General features: G+C 42.0%; 1 protein-coding gene across 2 annotated transcripts; it reads right to left on the bottom strand.

Moving 5' to 3' along the window:
- Positions 1-574: 574 nt before the first annotated feature.
- LOC101473390 (proteolipid protein 2) lies at positions 575-20,746 on the bottom strand. 2 transcript variants are annotated; one of them, XM_024806515.2, is made up of 5 exons: positions 20,234-20,738; positions 3,610-3,765; positions 3,418-3,516; positions 2,346-2,442; positions 575-1,657 (listed from the first exon to the last, which is right to left on the bottom strand). In XM_024806515.2, exons 1-5 carry the CDS (start codon positions 20,327-20,329, stop codon positions 1,644-1,646), a joined length of 462 nt encoding a protein of 153 aa, XP_024662283.2. In that variant the 5' UTR covers positions 20,330-20,738; the 3' UTR covers positions 575-1,643. The 2 variants fall into 2 exon arrangements, with proteins under 2 accessions (XP_024662283.2, XP_024662282.2); XM_024806514.2 differs by lacking the exon at positions 575-1,657 and adding an exon at positions 1,686-2,270 and having other exon boundaries at positions 20,234-20,746.
- Positions 20,747-24,632: the final 3,886 nt, after the last annotated feature.

Raw genomic sequence — 24,632 nt, 5'->3', positions numbered from 1 at the left:
ATATATCACGTCATCTTTTTGTTTATCTCGTGCTGTATTTACCCAATTTTTATAGACCTGACAAGGACCAGGTGTCCTGATATGCAATACCTTTGAACAGATAGTGTACTTTTTACCATGACTGTATACACTTGTAAATGAAGCACTTTAAGATAATTTAGCAGGACACATGAGTGTACAGAGCAAGCCAGAAAACTGATCTTCTTTGTGGTAAAATGGCTTTTGTTTCCCTTTGAACTTTTAAATTACAGACTTTTGTAAAGCATATTAAAATGAAATTTAAAAAAAAGCAAAAACACCAAAGGGGTTGAGGAAACACTCGCAGTACATATCCTAATGTTAACATAGCATGTTCAAAAAATGGACTGTGCTACTGAGCAGTATAAAATGTCTACAGAAAAATATTGTACCACCTTAAAAATGTGTTATAAATGTAAGAAAAATGCATAACCGGAGCAAGAATCCAAGAGCTGTAGGCATGATGTAATTTTAAATAATAAAAGTGTGGTTGTTTAGTTAATGGGCTGTCTATGGGTCCTAAATTCCAAAACTCTCGAAGGAAAACGGCCAAAGATTGATTTCATTTTTATTAATCAGCAAATGTTTTAGTACTTAGAAACAAAAGATGAAACGGAAGAAGGTGAGGGAACTGGTTACTCTGAATGAGACTTTTAAGGCACTGTAAAACACACAGAACACTATTAACCCTCTCAGGCTCAAATTAAGTTTTTGTTGCTAATGCACAAAAGAATACCTGCAGTGGTACTTCTCAGTAAAAAATCCTCATAAAATATGTATGTGGGTTAATCAGGTTGTTAGCTTTTACTTGTTGCAAATCTGCAACGCCTGCTTTCAGAGGGTTAAATAACAGAAAAGCAAAGGTGTAACCAGCTGAGAAAGTACAAAAAAAGTCCCCCAAGAAGACATTTATAATATTAAACGATTCAAAAAGCACCACCTCTGTGTCAGTTGCTTCTGAAGCCCAAATAACACAGTTACTATTTACTACAGCAGTCCATTAACAGTAGACAGGTGTATTAGACAAGTTGCATGATGACGTCATCCAAAGTCCTCCTAGAAGGAAGTCTGGCCATTTGGCATCTTGATAAGACCATTGGGCACTTATATGGGGAGATATTTTAAAGGATTATGAAAATGAACTCTTATTTCAGTGATTAAGGGGACACCTGGAAAAAAAGAGTGCTTTATGAGTTTGCTGCCCCCAAAATAATGCTTTAAAAAGCTTTTTATCCCCCGGGAGGTTACACTTTACCAGCGTCTTTGCTGTTATGGAATTATCTCAGAAGCATCGGTTGAGGATTCTGTGAGTGCTAGGTCGCTCTTTCATAATCTTTCCCGTTTTACTCTGGTTGGAATAAAAGTTTGAGAGGGGAATCCCTCATGGAGTAGACATACAGACAGATGCCAGCACCCCTTATTAAGGCTATGTCATCTTCTTTTCTGGCTTCATTCTTTAAGATACATTTCATCTGTTCAGGCCATGCAGCAGCATTTATTAAACTGTGACTTGCTCATTTTACTGTCCATCCTCCTCTCTGACCCGCTCCTCTGTTAACCTTTGCCCAAATGACTGCTTTTGGTTCTTCTGTGTTCTTGACAGAAGTATTTCTGTGTGAGAACATTTAAACTCTGCCATCTGTTAAAAACAAAAACAGTCAAGATATTAGAGAAAATTGCACATATCAAATAAAACCAAGAACGCGTTGTTACGACCCGTCTAGGGCCAGGCCATAACATGAGCGAGGCACTCGCTTCCCTCCCCAAGACCCAAGCAGTCACACGCAACAAATCCGTTAGATGTGAAGTGATTTATTTACAAGGTGAATAAAGAGAACCAAAACGGGAGTGTCAACACTTCAGGGTGAGCCAAGGCCAAAACAATAAACAAAACAAACCTACACAAATCCCGCACCCCTGACCTCACCAAAATAAAGTCAAAATAAAGACAGAGTCTGACCTCCTTAACCAACTCAAAAACAGGAGAAAACGGGTGATCAAAATAAACGGCAGCTCACCCCTACCCACTCCACTTCCACAATTTTCGCACGTATACTGCAGCCAGCGGCTACCACAGGACTACTGCTGGGTGATGAGGAGAAATGCGAGGACCTCTCCCGCTGTAGCACTCCAGCCTCCTTTTATTGGGCGGGTCCTCCAGCTGGATCCAATCACGCCGGGGCAGTAAGTCCACGCACCAATCGGAACAGGGACCTGGCACAGCTAAATTAACATAGACAAAAACACAGCACCTGCACAAACAAACACACGGACATACAAGTTCGTAACAGCGTTTTGAATGCATTAACAAAAACTGTTTTTCTCACCAGTTGGAGCTGCTGAGTGCTGTCTGTTACTTTGGATTTGGAGGAAGATTGTGTAGGTGTCGTATGCAAATATCAGCCCAGCGAACAACCCTAACACCTAAGAAGCAAGAACTGACAATCAGAATCACAACTAACACAAATACAATCTAAATAAATGATCAGTATTTTGTTAAAGTTAAGTGCCAGAAGACTTTGTGCTCTTCACACTATTAGACACTTTGGTTCATGAAGAAGCCAATGTGGGGACAGACTTGTGCCTGATATACAGCTGCAAAGCACATGTTTGGGACTAAACACGTGATTAATACAAAAGACTACGTGTAGACATAGCATACCACGAGGATGGTTGTGGTGGGGAAATGAGATGTGAAATTTATCTTTAACATACAGAAAATCTGTCATTAGGAGCATGATCAACTTCTCTCACTCAAAGGGACTTGTCAAAATTGCTCATTGTTCATCTGAGGATTTGTGAATCTGCACTGAGTGTTTTCAGTGAGAGCAGCCGTATGTTCAGTCAGACCTCATGACCAAAGTAATACAGTGACAGTTGTCAGTACATCCAGTAGTATATGTCAAAAAACTACATTAACTCCCATCTTTTTAAAGGTTTATCAAATTCAGGGTCCCTGGTCCCGGCTGGGAAATCAGTCTGAAACTGATTTCCGGTCATCACCGTGTCCTGTTTTTGGCAACAATAAACTAACATTCAAACTAAATGACACATGGATTCAGTGTTATATCTGGATTTTTTTTGTCTTAGAAATTTTTGAATGAGCTAAAGTAAGGTGATAAGTCACAGTCTACAGTTGTAGTCAAAAAGGAAGGAAGTATTGCAGTATGAACATTACTCAATGTTGAGTGCCTGCTTTTTCAGAAAGTCTGAGTGTTTCATATTGAACACAAAAAAGTGACAAAAACACCAGGCATTCAGTTTTCACATGTATAACTGGCAGCACCGAAATTAGTCAGTGGTAACAGCCATCAGTTGTCAAGATAAACAGAGAAATAAATATGAGCGGATTCAGTATGCAGCTAAGAACTCAGGCTGAGTCATTCTGGCTTAACTAACCGCGCCTGCCATACAAGCTCCATCCCTAGATCCTCCAATGAGATTGACCAGAGAGGTGATGATGTAGAGGACGGCACCAACTGCAGCACGGAACAGATCCTGCACAAAGGGAAGCAAAAGATGAAGCATTATGCAATTTAGCACAGAAATGTGTCAGAGTGTGTGCATGTAGTTATGTGTGTGCGGACTCACACTCCAGACCCAGTTGATCCCTAAGAACTGCTTGTCCAGGTCCATCATGAAGATGCCGAAGAAGATCATGGAGAAGGTCATCTCACATATGGGCACCGTAGTGTAGCCTCCACACCAGGAAGAAGCATAGCAGATGATGACGATAAAACTGACAAGCTAAGATAGAGATGAGAGAAAAGAGGAGATAAGACTTGATATCAGTGTAAATTTCACAGGAAACTAACACCCACACTGCGTAAATTCCTCTACCCTGTTAGAATTTCCAGGTATAAAAATCAGCTGCAATTTCTCTGAGATAGGACTGCACATTTTTGTAGCGTCACACAGCAACAGAAAATAATCTGTCTATAGAGCTGTCACGTCCAGCTGGACAGTAAATGAATAAAATCATCCATCCATCCATCCATCCATCCATCCATCGTCATCCGCTTTGTCCGGGGTCGGGTCGCGGGGGCAGCAACCTAAGCAAAGAGGCCCAGACCTCCCTCTCCCCAGCCACCTCCTCCAGCTTGTCCGGGGGAATACCAAGGCGTTCCCAGGCCAGCCGAGAGATATAATCTCTCCAGCGTGTCCTGGGTCTGCCCCGGGGCCTCCTCCCGGTGGGACATGCCTGGAACACCTCACCCAGGAGGCGCCCAGGGGGCATCCTTGTCAGATGCCCGAACCACCTCAGCTGGCTCCTTTCGATGTGGAGCAGCAGCTGCTCTACTCTGAGCCCCTCCCGGATGGCCAAACTTCTCACCCTATCTCTAAGGGAGAGGCCAGCCACCCTTCGGAGGAAGCTCATTTCTGCCGCTTGTATCCGCGATCTCGTTCTTTCGGTCACTACCCACAGCTCGTGGCCATAGGTGAGGGTAGGGACGTAGATCGACCGGTAAATTGAGAGCTTCGCTTTTACACTCAGCTCCCTCTTCACCACGACGGACCGGTGCAACGTCCGCATTACTGCAGCTGCAGCCCCAATCCGTCTGTCGATCTCCGGCTCCCTTCTCCCATCACTCGCGAACAAGACCCCGAGATACTTGAACTCCTCCACTTGGGGCAGGAACTCATCCCCGACCCGGAGTGGGCACTCCACCCTTTTCCGGCTGAGAACCATGGCCTCAGATTTGGAGGTGCTGATCCTCATTCCCGCTGCTTCACACTTGGCTGCGAACCGTTCCAGTGCGAGCTGGAGGCCTTCACCCGATGAAGCCAACAGAACCACATCATCTGCAAAAATCAGAGATGAGATTCTGAGGCCACCAAAGCGAAAGCCCTCCGCCACTTGGCTGCGCCTAGAAATCCTGTCCATAAAAATTATGAACAGAACCGGAGACAAAGGGCAGCCCTGGCGAAGCCCATCACCCACCGGGAACGAGTCCGACTTATTGCCGGCAATGCGAACCAAGCTCTTGCAACGGTTGTATAGGGATCGAATGGCCCGTAGCAATGGGCCAGACACCCCATATTCCCGCAACACCTCCCACAGGACACCCCGAGGGACACGGTCGAATGCCTTCTCCAAGTCCACAAAACACATGTAGACTGGTTGGGCAAACTCCCATGCCCCCTCAAGTATCCTGGAGAGGATAAAGAGCTGGTCCAGTGTTCCGCGACCAGGACGAAAACCGCATTGTTCCTCCTGTATCCGAGGTTCGACTAACGGACGAACTCTCCTTTCCAGCACCCTGGCATAGACTTTCCCAGGGAGGCTGAGGAGTGTGATCCCCCTGTAATTGGAACACACCCTCCGGTCCCCTTTCTTAAAGATGGGGACCACCACCCCGGTCTGCCAGTCCACAGGTACTGCCCCTGATCTCCACGCAACATTGCAGAGGCGTGTCAACCAGGACAGCCCTACAACGTCCAGAGCCTTCAGGAACTCGGGGCGGACCTCATCAACACCAGGGGCTCTGCCACCAAGGAGTTGTTTAACTGCCTCAGTGACCTCGCCCCCGGAAATTGGCGGGTCATTCCCCTCATCCCCAAACTCTGCTTCCTCCTCGGAAGACGTGTCAGTGGGATTAAGGAGGTCCTTGAAGTATTCCTTCCACCGCCTGACAATTTTCTCAGTCGACGTCAGCAGCGCTCCGCCAGCACTATACACAGTGCAGGTAGAGCACCGCTTTCCCCTCCTGAGACGTCTGACGGTTTGCCAGAATCTCTTCGAGGCAGTCCGAAAGTCTTTTTCCATGGCCTCTCCGAACTCCTCCCACACCCGAGTTTTTGCTTCAGCCACTGCCTGAGCCGCATTCCGCTTGGCCTGTCGATACCTGTCGGCTGCCTCCGGAGTCCCACAGGCTAACCAAGCCCGATAGGACTCCTTCTTCAGCCTGGTGGCTCCCTTCACCTCTGGTGTCCACCATTTGGTTCGGGGATTACCACCACGGCAGGCACCCACCACCTTGCGGCCGCAGCTCAATGCAGCAGCTTCGGCAATGGAGACGCTGAACATGGTCCATTCGGACTCAATGTCCCCGGTCTCCCTCGGAATCCTGTTGAAGCTCTGCCGGAGGTGTGCGTTGAAGATCTCGCGGACTGGGGCCTCTGCTAGACGTTCCCAGCACACCCTCACTACGCGTTTAGGTGCACCAGGTCTGTCCAGCGTCCTCCCCCGCCACCTGATCCAACTCACCACCAGGTGGTGATCAGTTGACAGCTCAGCCCCTCTCTTTACCCGAGTGTCCAGAACATATGGTCGCAGGTCTGCTGATACGATTACAAAATCGATCATCGACCTACGGCCTAGAGCGTCCTGGTGCCACGTGCACTTATGGACACTCTTATGTTCGAACAGGGTATTCGTTATGGCCAAGCTGTGGTTAGCACAGAAGTCCAATAACAGAGCACCGCTCGGGTTCAGATCAGGGAGGCCGTTCCTCCCAATCACGCCCCTCCAGGTCTCGCTGTCGTTACCCACGTGAGCATTGAAGTCTCCCAGCAGGACAACAGAGTCTCCAGGTGGAGCACCCTCCAGCACCCCCCCCCCCCCCCCCAGGGACTCTAAGAAGGCTGGGTACTCTGAACTGCCACTCGGCGCATAAGCGCAGATGACAGTCAGGACCCGTTCCCCGACCCTAAGGCGCAGGGAACAAACCCTCTCGTCCACCGGGAAAAACCCCAACGTACCGGCAGCAAGCCGAGGGGATATTAGGATACCCACCCCAGCCCGCCGCCTCTCACCAGGGGCAACTCCAGACTGAGACAGAGTCCAGCCCCTCTCCAGGAGACTGGTTCCAGAGCCCAAGCCATGTGTAGAGGTGAGCCCGACTATATCTAGCCGGTACCTCTCAACATCACGCACTAACTCAGGCTCCTTCCCCACCAGAGAGGTGACATTCCATGTCCCTATTGCCAGTCTTGGCAGCCGGGGGTCAGTCCGCCAGGGCCTCCGCTCCTGGCCGCCACCCGACACACAATGCACCCGACCCCTATGGCGCCTCCTGCGGGTGGTGGGCCTGCGGGAGGATGGGCCCATGTCTCCTCTTCGGGCTGTGCCCGGCCGGGCCCCATGGACTAAGGCCCGGCCACCAGACGCTCGCCCTCGGGCACCCTCCCCGGGCCTGGCTCCAGGGCGGGGCCCCGGTGACCCTATCCCGGGCAGGGTAAACTGTTCCCTCGGTGTCCTTTTCATAAGGGTCTTATGAATCAATTTATTTATATAGCACTTTTCACAGGATAAAAACCACAAAGTGCTTCATAGTAATATAAAAGAAATACATAAAATACATTATTAATAGGGCTGTTCGACATAACGATATATATCGGATGATGATATAAAAACGTCTATCGTTTCATTTTACGCTATCGTTTGTTTCGTGGTGTCGCAAAATAAACTGTTTACGACAATATTTTTTCATCGTTTTGATGGTCACTGTAGTGGCTATATTGATTTATTAAAGTTCTCTCTTTCTCATATTTAATATAACCACTACGGACGGACAGGCGCCTGTTTTTATGTGTTGTGGTTAGCAACAACGACGATAACAGCATTGCGTGTCCGCTTGTTTATGTTCCACATAAACCTTTCACAATAAAGCTCAAGATCCTGTTGAGACTTTTCAAAATAAACAATCACGTGAAAGAGCAGATTATTTACGGATGAGAATTAAAAAAGAGCCGACAGGTGCTAAAAAAATAAACCTTAGACTCAAACGTTAGAACAGGCTTTTCCCCGCAGCACGCTGTGTAATAAATACTCAAAGAAAACGGCAGCCTTTACAACTTATGTCTAAAAATGTATAGTTTCATGCATCGGTTAAAACACTCGACTCCAGCAACATGACGCGCAGCTGGAAACACTTCCCGCAAGACGAGCTGCCCGAGATTCACAGAATTTGCAGAAAATGTTACATTTTTGTGATTTATATAGTTATCGGACGATAGAATTCTTATATTGGGATATGAGATTTTGGTCATATCGCACAGCCCTAAATAATAATCAAACATACAGCAGAAATCTAAAAGCCAATCTAAATTGCCAATCCAGTTGGCACCTTTATTTTTCTGAGTGTATGCCATCATTATTCTGTTTACAGTAAATACTAAATACTGAATATTATTGTGCAGCACGTAAGATCGACAGCGCACAGTGTGCTTTGAGGTAGGAGCCAAAAAGGGTGTAGTTTGTGTGTGTGAGCACCCGTGTGTACACCTGTGAGCATGAGCGCGCTTGTATTTAAACAGGTTTCTCAAGTAATGATCTGCTAGAGGGCACACACAGATACTCCTCCCAGTCCCCCCACCCCAACAGGCAACAGAGAACGGGGGTGTGTGAAGACTCCAAACCTCCCTCCGCCCGCTCATATGTAGTGTTGATGCATGTGTGCACTAAGGTGCATTTAAAACTCAGGAGGGCATGGAGCTACCTGTCAGAGAGCAGCAGGTAAGCACATAGCCCCTCCTGATAGCCCTCAATGTCTAGGCCCATCCGGACCGGGGCCCAGTTCAGCAGCGCCACCCGGCCCCACAGAGCCCGGGACAGCCCACCCAACCCCACCACAGAGAAAACTGCACCCACCCTGTCATCCAATTAAATTCAATTTTATTTATATAGCGCCAAATCACAACAAAAGTCGCCTCAAGTAGATCCACTTATCTTCCAGACTACACAAGACAATAGACAAATATCTGGCAATTTGTACATGTTTGGTTGTTTTAACACAAGTCATTTCCCTCGAGTCATGTAGGGTGATGTGGTAAAACTTCGACTCAAGAGCTTAATGTGAAGCTGACAAACATTTTAAAAAGGTATTCATTCTCTGCCTGAAGGAAACATAAATCAACTACAAGTAAAAGTCCTATATTCCAAAGCTTCTGTAATCATATTACTCAATCCGTACTGTAGGGCTGCCACGATTTGTCGACTAGTCACGATTACGTCGACTATCAAAATCGTCGACGACTGATTTACCGTATTTCCCGGACTACAAAGCGCACCTAAATATTAGCCGCACAAGCTAAAATCAGGGGAAAATCCTGTTTTGTACATACATTAGCCGCACCTGACCAAAAGCCGCAGGTGTTTCAATGTTGACTTATCATATGTAAGAGAATATGCACAAAGGGAATTGTCAGGAAAGAGATGGCTGTTTGGAGACATCACTTTTATTAATATTTTGAAAAACAAGTTATGGGTACATATTTGCACATGTAGTACATAACAATAACCTACAGCACACCAGAACAATAGATTCGGCCTACCTTTTAGGCTCAGGTGCAGTGACACAGCTTTAACAAGAAGAAAAGTCAGTCATTCACCACCATCTTTCTCTTCTTCCTACGCACTAAAACCACCAAAGTCCTCTTCTCCAGTGTCGGATACAAACAGGCTCATGATGGCTTCGTCATCCACTCTTCTTCTCTCCTTCGTTGTCACTTTCAAAACCAAAGAAATCCTCATTGTCAGTGTCAGAGTCGAACACCCTCAGAAGGGCCGTGGCGGTGTCCTCCTCTCCATCATGCAGCAGTCCAGCCCTTCAAAATCCGTTGGTGATCGTGGATGTTTTCACACTTTTCCACGCTGTCAGAATCCACCGGTGGAGTTGGGCATAACTTGCTTTTTGGGCATAACTTGCAAGTTTATCGCCGCTCATCATCCACGACACCCGCTGAACGCGTAGCGCTACTTTGAAGTTTGTTTTTCGCGCTACTTCGTACGGCACTACGTTGCCTGGCGGACGGACATGTGACTAACATACCACTCTTGAACCCCGATCCTTCCGCCAGGCAACGTAGTGCCGTACAACAGCGGAACACACAAAACAAATCGTCTTACGATATGACAAAAATCACGGACAATCCATAGAAAAGCCGCACCTGACTAAAAGCCGCAGGGTTCAAAGCTTGTGCAAAAAGTAGCGGCTTATAGCCCGACATTTACGGTAATAGTCGACGCGTCGTTTGAAGCTTTGTAAGATCACAAAAGACGCAGGAATAAGTGGCAGGATTTAAGAGTGTAATAACGGACTGAAACAGAAGATGGCAGCATTGCATGTACAAGGATGTCAGCTACCGCTAAACCCCGAAGAAGAAGAAGAAGAAGAAGAAGGAGCAGCTGTGTCCCAGAATTCATAGCGCGGCCCAGCTCAGTTTCCAACAATGGCGGCAGCTAGTTAGTTTTAATGTTACTCTTATTATTCTTTCTGGGTCACAAAATAAACGTTTAACATATTTTCAGGCGAGAATGTAGCTGTGTAAACCTCAAATATCTGCTCAGTTTATCAGGACACCACATATTTTCAAAAGCGCTCCGACGTTTTCGGAGACATCTGTTACCCACTAGCTCGTTAGCGAGCCGGGGGCTAGGCTCACTAGCGCCGTGAGAACACCGGACTCCCCGCAAATCGTTTTCAAACCCACCGCCGTCTTTCGCTACTCAGGTTAAATATATATGAGTCACTTAGATAACTTAAAATGTTATTGTTTGGCTTTTTTTTTTTTGTATTTTATTTGTTCCTGAGTAAATCAGTTTGTCTGAGATTAAAGTTATAGTTTTTACACAGCTGAATAAACGTCAAGCAGACAACTGATTATCAGAAGTGTGAGATGCTCCAGAATATACTCTGGTGTCCTGTTATATTTTAGATAGCAAGGAGTTTATTAAACTTCACCGAAACAATCTGCAAATTTCATTAAAATTTAATAAACTATCATCTTGTCTTTATTTTTAGTTAGCACAGACCTTAAACACTTAAAGCTGTAAGCTAATGATAGTTATGTAAGAGCAGATGCTGCTGGTGCAATAAGCTGTAGTTTTACGTCCAATGGATGATGATCTGATTAGTCGACTAATCGCAAAAATAATCGGTGACTAGTCGACTATCAAAATAATCGTTTGTGGCAGCCCTACCGTACTGTTGTCTTATTACTATGCATTAGGGCTGCCACGATTAGTCGAATAGTCACGATTACGTCGACTATCAAAATCGTCGACGACTGATTTAATAGTCGACGCGTCATTTGAAGCTTTGTAAGATCACAAAAGACGCAGGAATAAGTAGTAATATTTAAGAGTGTAAAATGGTAAATGGCCTGCATTTGTATAGTCCATAGGACCCCAAAGCGCTTTACACTACATTCAGTCATTCACCCATTCACACACACATTCACACACTGGCGATAGCAAGCTACATTGTAGCCACAGCTGCCCTGGGGCGCACTGACAGAGGCGAGGCTGCCGGACCGGGCCCTCTGACCACCACCAGTAGGCAAACATGGGGTTAGTATCTTGCCCAAGGATATTTGGCATGCAGCCAGGATGCAGCCTGGGATCGAACCACCAACCTTCTGATTAGTGGCTGACCTGCTCTGCCACTTGAGCTACAGCCACCCCCTGTAATAACAGACTGAAACAGAAGATGGCCGCACTCCATGTACAAGGATGCCAGCTGCCGTTAAACCCCGAAGAAGAGGTAGCTCTGTCCCAGAATTCATAGCGCAGCCCAGCTCAGTTTCCAATAATGGCGGCAGCTAGTTAGTTTTAATATTACTCTTATTACTCTTTCTGGGTCACAAAATAAACATTTAACATATTTTCAGGCGAGAATGTAGCTGTGTAAACCTCAAATATCTGCTCAGTTTATCAAGACACCACATATTTTCAAAAGTGCTCCGACGTTTTCGGAGACGTCTGTTACCCACTAGCTCGATAGCTAGCCGGGAGCAAGGCTCACTAGAGCCCGTGAGAACACCGGACTCCCGGCAAATCGTTTTCAAACCCACCGCTGTCTTTTGCTACTCAGGTTAAACATGATATAGGAGTCACTTAGATAACTTAAAAATGTTATTGTTTGGATTTTTTTAGTATTTTATTTGTTCCTGAGTAAATCGGTTTGGCTGAGATTAAAGTTATAGTTTTTACACCGCTGAATAAACGTCAAGCAGACAACTGATTATCAGAAGTGTGAGATGCTTGAGAATATACTCCAGTGTCCTGTTATATTTTAGATAGCAATGAGTTTATTAAACTTCACCGAAACAATCTGCAAATTCCATTAAAATTTAATAAACTATCATCTTGTCTTTATTTTTAGTTAGCACAGACCTTAAACACTTAAAGCTGTGATAGTTATATAAGAGCAGACGCATGCTAGTGCAATAAGCTGTACGTTTTACGTCCAATGGATGCATGATCTGATTAGTCGACTAATCGCAAAAATAATCGGTGACTAGTCGACTATCAAAATAATCGTTTGTGGCTACTATGCATATGGAATTTATTATGAGTCTCCAAGTGGTGCTGATTGTTTTGCATTCTCATACATTGCGTTATATTTCACCAGCTGACTAGATCTATAACAAAAATCTTAGTTTGTAAATTGCAACATATAGAAGAAAAGCAGTGGAGGTGCAATGACATCAAGTACAGTACTTAAGTAAATGTACTTAGATACTGATCCACTGACAATACAGAACTTATGCAAAGTATTTAAACTTAAAGTGACTCATGTGTTAAGAGATCACACCGCTGTGAAATGCAAACAAAGGCGTTCATGTGAAAATAGAGATTGAAGATGTGACGTCATTTCCGGGGTAAAACCAGTCGAATGACAGCCACGGGAAGGCGACGGGTAAAGAGATCGTTTTTTTATCGGATTACGTCGTGGAAGAGAAATTGTTCAAGCCATGTTTCTGAAGTAACAAAGAGCCGACGAATGGCCTGGATTGCAGCCATTCGAAGACCAAATATAACTTTCCAGAACACTCCAGTTCACAAGTTAGTCTGCTCCAAGCATTTCCACCCAGTCTTCTGTTGTAGTTATTACGTTTATCATAACATAATTGTTGATGTAGGTTACAAATAAGTCTTATATTGATTTGAATTGAATTCGATGCGCTTTGCTGCTTTGTTCACTGTGGCTTTGTGGGCTAATGTTCGTTGTGTTTTGTAGGAAAACCAGCCTACAAAATGCAGGAATACGATCCAGACTGGGCACCCTCTATCAACCTGGGTCATACCGAGTTTAAAGCTGCTACCACAGTGCGATTTTATTGGTTAAGAGAGAAAGCGATATGGCATTGCATTGATAAAACAGCCACGAAAAGTCACGCATATATGTGCCCAAATGGTGAATAACTGTTTTCCAGTATGTTGTTTTGTAGTGCGTGGTTTTTTTTTTGTTTGTTTTTTTGCATTGTTGAAGCAGCTAATAAAGCATGATGGAATACAATTTTGCTTCTTTCTTGTAAGATTCTATAATAGAATGAAACAATAATGCCAGTTATAAATAAAAACAAATTGAATGGATTACAAAACACTTATTTTATTTCTATTAGATGTAAAAATGTTGTGTAATACTACAACCTGAAATGACAAATAGATTATTTCCTGTACAGGCCAACGCAAAGGGAAAAAAATGTAACAACAGCTGTCAAATGGAATAGTCCAAATCACCAAAGTAAACTGGACCTGGGCTTGTTGCAGGGATCTGAAGTTACTAAACATTTTGTGAGTGTATGCACTCACACTTAGGACCATATAATAATAAATATGTGCGTGATGAAAGCTGGGCAGCACGCTAACGTCCTTACTCCACTCTGTATGCTCGTATGGGTCTAACCCTTTCACTCCTTTGATTTTTTCCTTGTACTTTTTTTACTTTTTGCCTTTTCGTTAAGTCTGTCTTCGTACAGACCTGCCGTGTTCTGCTGTTTTTGGGGCAAATAAAATTCAAGTAGGGATTAAAACCGCAGAATTAATGATTACCGGTGCTGGAAATGCTAGCGCTTGATGCAGTGTTTTGAATTTGTTGCCACTTGTACCCACAATGCAATGCCCGAAAGTCACGTGTTCTGTCAATCTCTATAGTGGTCAAGGACAGTAAAGTACAACAGTATTCCCAGACAGGAAGTCATTTTAATTTGCCACTACGACAGTTTATGTTTAGGAGCTGTAGGTTGTTTGCATTTATACTTCTATTCCTGCCTTTGCAGGGTGCATGCAGTCCTGTTAACCAGAGCCAGATGTGCAAACCTATAATGTGGGATGGAAAATCCTTTTATGAGCCTTTATACTACCAATAATGTGATATACGTTGCATTTTGCTACTCTGGCTACAGACAATATCCAGCCTATAAGTGAGCACATGAGAGAGTGGGCTGAGTTAACCTATGTGACCTTTAATAATCAGCATCTTAGCTCCTTGATGCCAAAAGCAAGAACAGTGGAGCAGCAGTGACAGGTGGAATCCCTTAACCTCTGATAAAGCACATACAGTGGAACCCCGACTTACGAATATCCCATTTAACGAAAAATTTAAGTTACGAAGGCGCTGAACAGCAATATTTCTGCCCGTGTTACAGCAAAATGCCTGTGTAACGAAATCCGCTGGCTCTGATTGGCTGAGCCTACAATGCCCACAATGCCTTACGAATCATGTGACAACCCCTTGACTTTCGTAATGGACTCTGTCACTACCCAATCCGTACCGGAAACCTGATCGGTACCCCGCATGCGCGAAGGTGTCTACTTCCGGTCGAAGTGTTTTACGATAGTTACAGGTCAGAGTATCTGTTAAGATGTTAAGAATAATAAGAATCTCTTAAAATGTTTCCAATAATGAAATCTTTCAATATAATATAGACAAAAACAAAAAATAAAAAGATAGTTACGGATTAGAACTCCCCGATCCTTACTGCGCATATGCAAAGTTGGACCGTACAAATGGGGTCTGCCCGATCCGTACCGCGCATGTGCAGATGTTTTCTTCTTCTTCTGTTCGTTTAATGGCAGTTTATTCCTCAGTGTACGAGGATACTGCCACCTGCTGACCGAGCGAATGAAGCCTATTGCAAACTGAATTAGCATCATTACAAAACGTGTTAAATTTGATTTAGTGATAGTCGAGTGTGTTTATGCTTGTCTGTGTGGAGAGGATTGATTGGAATAGTGATGATGATGTCCGCTATCACTGTCAATTGTCAGTAAACACTTCATCTGGCTGATGAATCTTCACATGACATATTACAAAGTCTGTATTATTAACTCTGTAATTAGGCACCATTGTTCTTATTTTACGGCGCTGTTGTTCAATCAGGGAACGCTCTCTGTTGAGGAGAAAAACATTTGTATACGGATTATCCATAGTTTAAATGTCCCGGTAGTCGAAAAGGAGGCAGAGCTGTTGAGAAATGCTAGGAGCTAATTGGGCGCTAACCGTATCATTCAAATATATTGAATGTCGCAATGTTGGCAAAGAGAGGAAGTGACATAAGATTTGCGCATGCGGGGTACCGATCGGGTTTCCGGTACGGATCGGGTAGTGACAGACTCTGTGCACGAGAAAATGCTAACTTCCTGGTTTGAGACTGGATGTATGGTTGTACATTTCCGGTGGCTTTACTTTGCGGTGAATCGCTAATGTGAAGATATACTCCAAAATCATGTCCAAAACACGGAAAGATCGCGTTAAGTTACAAAGAGCAGAAGGTGGGAAAACTCACCACTGTTGTGTCATAAAAAAAAAAAATCTAATGATCAATTTTGACGTTTAAAGCATTTAGATCGATCAGTTGTTTACTATGGAACGCCAGGACTGCCATAATGAATTAATTAAATACACCATTAAATAATTAATTAAATGTGACAATAATTAATTAAAATTGGAATTAATTAATTAAATAAATAGTTATGACACATTTAATTAATTAATTATTGACACATTTAATTAATTATTTATGTATTTCACATTTTAATTAATTATTGACACATTTAATTAATTATTGACACATTTAATTAATTATTGACACATTTAATTAATTATTTGATGATATATTTATTTATTTCATTTTGGCAGTCCTGGCGCCTGGCTCTCATCATGAAATAATTTTATCTGTCAGCCTCACCCATCAAACTCAGGGGGCGGGGCTAACGCTGATCAAGTCAAAACCATTGCTTTGGCCTGGTGGCCATTGTTTCTAGCACACAACAACCGGCATGTGGAAGCTAACAGAACTGAGCTTTGAAAAACCCTGTTTGTGTGTCACCAAATACCGTTTTAATATTTTTTTAGCCGAGAATGTAGTGGTTTAATCTTCATGTGTCTGGTCGGTTTGTCAAGATACAGCCTCTTTGCAAAAGTGCTTCGATGATTTCGGAGATGTCTGCCCAGTCTCACGGCAAAGCGTGGGATAGACCCGCTCGCTTCGCAAGCAATCCCACCGACAAAGCGCAGGCCCCGGTACACAGCTGTAGTAACCCCCGCTGACTTCTTTTACTGAGGTTATATTTATCGGTGTTTTATTTCCTGATGTTCTTATGTGTCCTACGTGTTTCAGTCGCCAATTCTGAATTATAACTAACATTAAAAACATGTTTAAGGAGGCGAGAGAGCAAATAAATCTGTTTAACATCTGATCTTTGGGTTTTTGTTCAGTAATCAGCGTGACCTGTGTATAAACACATAAAAGAGATAACGTTGGTGTTTCCGTCATGTAGTAACTGCTGGCTTTAACTGTACAAAGGTTGTTCGACACTATAAAACACATACAGACTTCATGATGTTCGGCTAATATTTTTATTGTGAATAATCATGCTGACCTCACTCTGTACACCACGCAGCGAGGTCAGCATATCCACGATATCCACGATATCCTCAGCTCCATGAGTTAACACAAAGTTTCCCAGCTGACTATCTAACTTCCAACTATTCCAGTGACGTGAAAATATACAGCATAAAGAAAAGTGTAAGAGACTCGGCAGCAGATTAGAATAACAGTTATACATTTAATAAATCACCAAATGAATCCAAGAAACGAGCAAACCTGTTCCGACAATTTGAGTTTGTATTCCCTCAGCTGCAGACTCGCTGCTGTTTAAATGTTTGAAAAGGAAGATTAGATATAAACAAACGTCAAACATAGACTCAGTCTGCCTTCACATTTGATATGAGGCCAGCACGTATAGTGGCTGTGTCCTGTTTTAAGATCATACATGTAAAATTGTTGTCTGACCTCCGTCGATCCAGCCGCTCAGAGTCCGTGGTTACCATGGTTACTGCATAAGCAGCTATAATGTTAACAGCTGGCACTGAGGAAACCTACCGGCAGCATGGGTGTTTATGTTTGTCATTGCAAAAGAACTGTCTGAATGGTTAACTGAAGTTAACTTGGATAAATTATAGTTAAGGAGTATCACAGATAACGCCTACGTGAGCTGTGCGACTGTTCACCACTACACTGAAATCAGCAGGCTATTACTGAAATACACGTGCTATATCATAAACTATGATATAAATAGGGAGGTCCTATTAACATGTTTAGTTTTAAAGGACACCTTCCTGCCTTTAGTCTCCTTCATGAGCAGTATTAGTTTTCTTCTAACATCCAGAAGTCTGCACGATGTGTTTCATAGTTTGTAACAAGCCTTTGACAGGTAAACATAACATGACCGAAAAAGCAAAAAAAAAAAAAATGAGAGAGAGAGTGTTGACATAAGAAGAGAAAATGCTCTCAATTATGGAGACAGGCAAATGGTTCATTTATGTTTGATGTGTGTTTATTCCTCCCTAAATATCGTCGGTAAAAATGCGCAGGAAAATCTGACGTGCATGGCAAACCATGCACGTCAGATTTTCCTGCGCATTTTTATACCTCTGCCAACAGAGAGAGAAAAAAAAAAATCACATTCTAACAGACAGCTGGTGCTTAGAATACAGTTGAATAACTATTAAAAAACAGATGATATTTAGATGATAGTTCAGTCTAACACATGTGCCAGTGAACCATTAAACGTCTGTGAAACTATGCAGTTATGAAACGTAACTTTAACTTCAGCCAAACCGATTTGCTCAGTTGTAAATAAAACAGCGAAGTAAACGTGACCTGACAGACAGAACCTGAGTGAATGAAGTCCAGCGTTTAACCACTGAGAGCTAAAACTCTGCTAAGCTGTGTGCCGGTGATTGGACATCAGCCGCTGATGAAGCTGGTTCGCCTATAATGTGCTCTGTAAGGAAACAAGCTTCAGCAGCTCTGCGCTCGGGGAAAACACTATATTTACTTATCTTGTGCATAAAAATGCGCTGACATTGCTTTATATCGAGCACCGGCTGCCCAGTTAAACTGTGACTATCACCAGGTAACGTAGGCGTGTTTCTTGAATTAGCAGCAGGTGTTAAACAGCTGACAGATGAGGAGGAGGATGCATGCAGGTAAACTGAGGGTCTGTTGAGCTGATCGCTGGTTTCGTGAGAAAAATGTCAGCTCGTTCTTTATGTTACAGAAGCACAGAGACACAAGACCAGGCGGAAAGAGACGATCGTTCGGTGAAAATGAGAATCTGCGAATGCAACATGTGGAACACGGAGAGTGGAATATGTAAACAAACCGGTTAACGTAACCCCCTCGGTGCACTCTGCATGCTAATTGTTAGCAGAGGTAGTGAAATCTCTAAAAACATCTGAGCACTTTTGCAAACATGTTCTATGTTGACAACCTGACCAGACATACGGCGCGACATTCGCCGCTAAAACACTGTTAAAAGTGTAGCTGGTGACAGAAAAACGGGGTATTTTAAAACTACACCACCACCATTGCTGCCTGTGATTTGATCTGCATTCTGGGATACCTGGCTGCCCCAAGTCTACACAAGCAATCGATTATCTAGGATCGGCCTGTTTTGACTTACTTTGCACGGCAACCAATCAAATGTTAGAGAAGCTGCATGGGCAGCGTTAACCCCGCCCCCTGAGTTTGATGGGTGAGGCTGAAATTATTTCATGATGAGAGCCAGGCGCCAGGACTGCCAAAATGAAATAAATAAATATATCATTAAATAATTAATTAAATGTGTCAATAATTAATTAAATGTGTCAATAATTAATTAAAATGTGAAATACATAAATAATTAATTAAATGTGTCAATAATTAATTAATTAAATGTGTCAATAATTAATTAAAATGTGAAATACATAAATAATTAATTAAATGTGTCAATAATTAATTAATTACATGTGTCAATAATTAATTAATTACATGTGTCATAACTATTTTTTTAATTAATTAATTCCAATTTTAATTAATTATTGCCACATTTAATTAATTATTTAATGGTGTATTTAATTAATTCATTATGGCAGTCCTGGCGTTCCATATTTTACATCACTCAACACAAGCAGAACTGCATTACAAAATCAGAAGACACATCGTCCACATTCAGAAGCACATCTCTGTATAGTAACAGTTCTTATGGTTTAAACAGGCAAATGTTCAGCATTCAAACTACAGGTATATAATAGTCAAAGCCAGATGTTTCCCGTTATGTTGATATCAGCTAGTCAAGTACACACCTACACAGCATGTCAACAAACCGTGGGAAAAAGCCACACAAAAAAAATGAATGATTGCTAGTAAGGGTTTCTATACATTAGTACTTACAAAAAGTATGTTGTGACTTACTTTCAAAATTACAGTGGTCCCTCGCTATAACGCGGTTCACCTTTCACCTTGCTGTTTCGCAAATTTTTTAGTGCAAGTTTGCATTTTTTTTTTTTTACATCACATTGTCCTGATCGGCTGCCGACGATGCCAGTACAGTACTGAATCGCTGCATCGATCGCTAGCAGTGTGACTCTAAAGTGCAGTAGGGGGGGCCGCTGTTTGCAAATACTGAGAAACATAGAATTTGAATCCTTTCTCTGTTTTGCTCTGAGGCGCAGGGAAAAATATCGACAGGTCAATGAACAGCATCTACATATATATTCCGTAAATGCCCAAGACAAATCGAGAAATCTAAATCGCCCCTTGATTCATCCAATTGGTCGACTTGTTTTGGAAAAGCCTCAGCAAGGAACGAATATCACACCGGAAACGAAGCGCCCTACAGGAGTTTCGCACCGGAAGTAGCATATGCTAAGTCGCACATGTCCTGTAGGGCGCTTCGTTTCCGCTCTGATATATATGGACAGACTAGAGTGAGAAATGTGAATAACAAAACAGAAGAAAACCGAGCAAAGGGAAAATGACACATTAGTGATTAAAAAATCAATAGATACAGAACATAAATCCACGTAATCATCTATAAATTATTGATTAGTTACAAGTGAGCTTTACACGCAGCATATTAAAGCCATATCTGTGAGTCGTTAAACGTGGATCATCACAGCAGAGCGGCACACAAATATCACAGTGAAAACAAACTTACTATTTCTGCTGCCAGGATGAACCCTTTCTGGGTATTCACGTAGCTTTTCAGCCTCTCCGCGCAGCTGGGAGAGCCGTGCGCACTTGTATCAGCCATTCTGTACTTTATCAAAGTTCACTAAACAGACAGTGTGCTGCGTGTGTTCGACCCCTAACTACGAGCAGATTAAACAAATATTCTTCTTTCTTTCTTTAGTGGAGGAAAGTTTAGAGAGGGCTGTCCTGGTGCGGTTTACCGTTACTCTTGCTTAAACTGGCAAGTCGCTATTTCCCCTCAGGCGGATGAATCACCTTGATGAAATGCGCTGATTGGCTTCCAGCCAGCACGACCACAGAAGCTCTGCGGAAACATGAGGGAGGAACAAGGAACCGGCGTAGGAGTTCACTGCCGGGCTTTGGCTCGCTACTGCTTTCCTTAAGGGGAGCTGTTTCTCTGTAATTACCTGAAGTTATTTTAATGTTTTGTTATGTCATTTTAGGTTGTTTACATTTGCTTTATACCGTGGCGCTGCCGGGGATTATTTAACTGCAAATAAACAACTGGATTGTTGTGCTGGTGCTTGTGCTTTATTAATATTTGCACAGATCCCTAAAATCCCTAAAAACTATATGTAGGACGAAGAGAATGGGTTACTAGAGAGCAAAGAAACCATGCAAGTTACAAGTTTACTTATTTTGCTTTATTACATACTTTCCCCGTCTCCCTTAATAAGTGAAAACAAGAAGGCTGACAGGAAGCTAAACAAAAGACTAGAGCTTCAGTCCAACTTTGTTCTTTTCATTGTTTTCCTTGCATCATATTCGCTGACATATGCATAATTTGTGACTTTGAGCACACGCAGAGCAAAAAAAGAAAAAAAAAGTGCGACATGCCAGCTTGCACGTGAACAGGGGCAAGCTGTTTCTAATAATAATTTCTATTTATTAACTCAAAATTTTGAGAAAAGTAACTCGAAATTTCGAGTTAGCGCTGCCAATCAGTAATCTACGTGAATGACGTCATTTCCTCGTTACCCGGAAGCTGAAGCCCTCAGCTACAAATGCTACAGCTAAGCAACCGGTATTACATCCAGTCGTGGATGCACACATTGCTGAGTGTTTTCAGCCTTGCTTCACAAATGATGAAATCCCTGTGTTATTAGCTGAATCACATGGTGTTACTATCAGCAAGCGCCAATTTGTTTGTTTGTTTTTTGGGTTTGCAGCCTTTTTTTTTTCTTTTTTTTTTAAACTTTATCACATTTTAGACATATAGTCAAGTAAAACAGGGATCACATAAAAGATGACATTGTGGTAGTACAATGAAGAACAGAAAGAGTGACAAGGACAGTGAGACAAAAGTGAGTACAAAAAATAAAATAAATTAAGGGGAACATAAATAAACAAAAGTTTGCAAGAGCCAAAATCAAGTTAGCAGTTTCAATCGGTTATAGATGTTAACAGTCTTGAGAGCCTTAGTGATTTTTGATGAGGAGATTGTCCTTATATATTGTGCAAGTTCCATTTTTAATACAAGAAGTTCAGGCTTTCTGCCGAGGACTTTGCTTTTGTGTATATGAAATTTTGCCAAAAATAAAACCAAATTTATAAAGAAGAAAGCATCATTGTCCTTGTCTTTAAAATTATAATAGCCAAAGATAACATCCTTATAGTATAGTCGAAGATTAGGGAGAACAAAGTCAGCAATAAACTTGTGGAAATCCTTCCAGAATTTACACGTAAATTTACATGACCAAAACAGATGAGAAACTGTTTCAGGTTGCTCTTGACAGAAAGTACAATTTACATTTATTTCAGCCATAAATTTGGACAAATATTGTTTGGTAGGGTAAAACCTATGAATCAACTTAAAGGAAATCTCTTTAATTTTGTTTGTCAAGAAAAACCTTGGTAAAGTCCAAACTTTTTTCCATTCAATATCTGTTACAAAATTGGCCCAATAAAATATGGCTGATGGAACACAGACCATTGCATCCTGAAAGAGAGATCTTATTTTGGTATTTATAGACTTATGAGAGGAAAAGCAAACATTGCCAAGAGAAGAATGTAACACATCCGGGGGAGTGACCTGTAGTGGAGCACTGTGGGAGCATCTGTGTAACATGGACAGACCAGATGGGATGGCATCGAACACTATTGAGAATTCTTTAGGCGTTATCGGTACATTGTATCTCCTGGGGAACTCAGAGTAATTATAAAAGAGTCCATCTTCTCTATATAACTGACTAACCAAGATTATTCCATTATTAAACCAGTTATTTTAAAAAAGAGTTTTATTTTTATAAATAATATTGCAGTTATTCCAAATAAAACAGTTTTGTGGAGAGAAATTGTGTTTGTAAATCAGGGCCCATGCCAAAAGAATTTGTTGATGAAAGTGAGAAAGTTTCAGTGGTATTTTTGGAATACTGTAATTGCAGAGCAGTAGGAAGTTAAGGCCGCCTAAATTAGAGAACACATGATGTGAGATAAAGTTCCAGATAGAAGTGGGATTCTTTAAATACTTTTTAATCCAGTTTATTTTAAAGGTGTTGTTAAGAGCACCGAAATCAATAAAATTTTTACCTCCTTTATCATATGAATTTAAAGCTACTGATTTACGCAAGTAGTGAGTTTTATTTTTCCATAAAAAATTATATAATAATTTGTTAATTGACTTACAGGTTGTATTATCAACATGTAGTGACTGGGCAGCATACCTTCAGCTTTCGATAGCAGAACTCTACCCTTCAATGACAGGTCTCGCTGTAGCCAATGATTAAAGATTTTTTGGGATTTATCTATAATAGGAATGAAGTTTGTGGAGCATCTGGATTGCTCATTTTTTATTATTTGAATTCCAAGGTATTTTACAGAGCTTCTTACAGGTATTCCATGAATTGAAGTTGCTAAACAACTTTTAACTGGTAAAAGTTCACATTTATGCAGGTTGAGTGAAAGTCCGGAGGCTTTAGAGAATGGCTGTATATTGTTAATGGCCACTGAAACTTGCGAGGCGTCTCTGAGGAAGAGAGCTGTATCGTCTGGCAGCTGACTTATGAGTATTTCTCTGTTAGCAATGACCAGGCCTTTTAAAGAACTGAGTTCAATGTGCGAATTAAGGAGTTGCACAGAAAGAAGGAATAAATATACGGATAGGGGGCAACCCTGCCTCACTCCACGCTTTAGAGAGAATCTTGGGGAAGTACCAGTGGCAAGCTTTATGGAGCTGTTACTATTGGAATACAGTGTCCGAACGGCATTACAGAAGGACTGACCAAACCCAAATTTATTTAAAGCAGTAAAAATAAACTCATGCTCTAAGGAGTTGAACGCCTTGTAGAAATCTAGCAAGCGCCAATTTGTTGGGATCCGTTTTTGAATGCGCGTTCCTCTGCGCCATATGCTTCCGGGTAACAAGAAAGCGACCTCATTCACGTATATTTTTGATTGGCAGAGCTAACTCGAAATTTTGAGAAAAGTAACTCGAAATTTTGAGTTATATTTCTCGAAATTTCGAGTTATGGATACTAGCTGTTTTGTTTTTATTTAGTGGCGGAAACGGGCTTCCATATGATGCAGATGGTATTATGAGAAATGGGAAAACTTGTTTTGTGGTTAGTGGAAAGTGGAAAGTAGTGATCCATTAGGAAATAAAGGAGCAACAAAAAGGAAGTATTTAAGTTGCACCTGGAGATGATTTTTATTACTGTGCAACATTATCAAAATATATAGTGTGTGGCATAAAGTACAATATTTGCATTCAGAGTATGTTGCACTATTAAAAAGCAACAAAATAGAGTAAAATTAAACACTTCAGTAAAACACTCCACTCCAAGTTACTTCCACCACTACAATGTCCATGTTCTTATCCAGTGGGCAGTGGGAATTTAAGTCATTTGTTGAGGGGTGTCACTGTGGGTCGATCATACTCCCACCCCAAATCGAACTCTTTGGACATTACCTAGATGATTATACGTCCCCTTCTTTCTTTATGAATACACCAGATAAAGAAAAGAAGTGTCGAACTGTTTACTTTCAGTATTAATGTAGGATGTTGTCTCAAATTATGATATGGGGGCAAAAGGGATGAAAATGCTATTTTGGGCATTTCTTTTACTTATCTGAAAAGTTGCAAACAACGTTAGCTCTTAAAGGTAAAGAAAAGTTTTTGTCTGTTGAATTCCAGCACTGCTCACTTTTTCTGTCATCCTGAATATTTTGAAAAGTATACCTAAATTAGCTTTAATTTTCAAAGGTAACCATGACATAAAAAGCCCTCAAATGCTTAAAATGCTTGCTGGCTTTCTCACAGAAAGTTTATCTTCTGTACATTTCAGCTGGAATATAAAAATATGCTTTCCAGCACTCACAAACACTGTATAGCCTCTATACTTTCAACACCCTAAAATATTTCACAA

The sequence above is a fragment of the Maylandia zebra genome, linkage group LG20, assembly GCF_041146795.1.
Source record: "Maylandia zebra isolate NMK-2024a linkage group LG20, Mzebra_GT3a, whole genome shotgun sequence".
In the NCBI taxonomy this organism is placed as follows: domain Eukaryota; kingdom Metazoa; phylum Chordata; class Actinopteri; order Cichliformes; family Cichlidae; genus Maylandia; species Maylandia zebra.
Note: the sequence above shows the minus strand (reverse complement) of the source record. Positions and strands in the feature narration are given on the sequence as shown.

Bases quoted from the DNA above. Each gene is read 5' to 3' on its own strand.
- LOC101473390 (XM_024806514.2), bottom strand. From the start codon at position 20,329: ATGGCTGATACAAGTGCGCACGGCTCTCCCAGCTGCGCGGAGAGGCTG. The intron at 3,766-20,233 runs GTAAGTTTGTTT...TCTCTATCTTAG, and splicing joins TCATCCTGGCAGCAGAAATA to CTTGTCAGTTTTATCGTCAT. The intron at 2,271-2,345 runs GTGAGAAAAACA...TTGTTTGTGCAG, and splicing joins GCACTCAGCAGCTCCAACTG to GTGCTGTGTTTTTGTCTATG.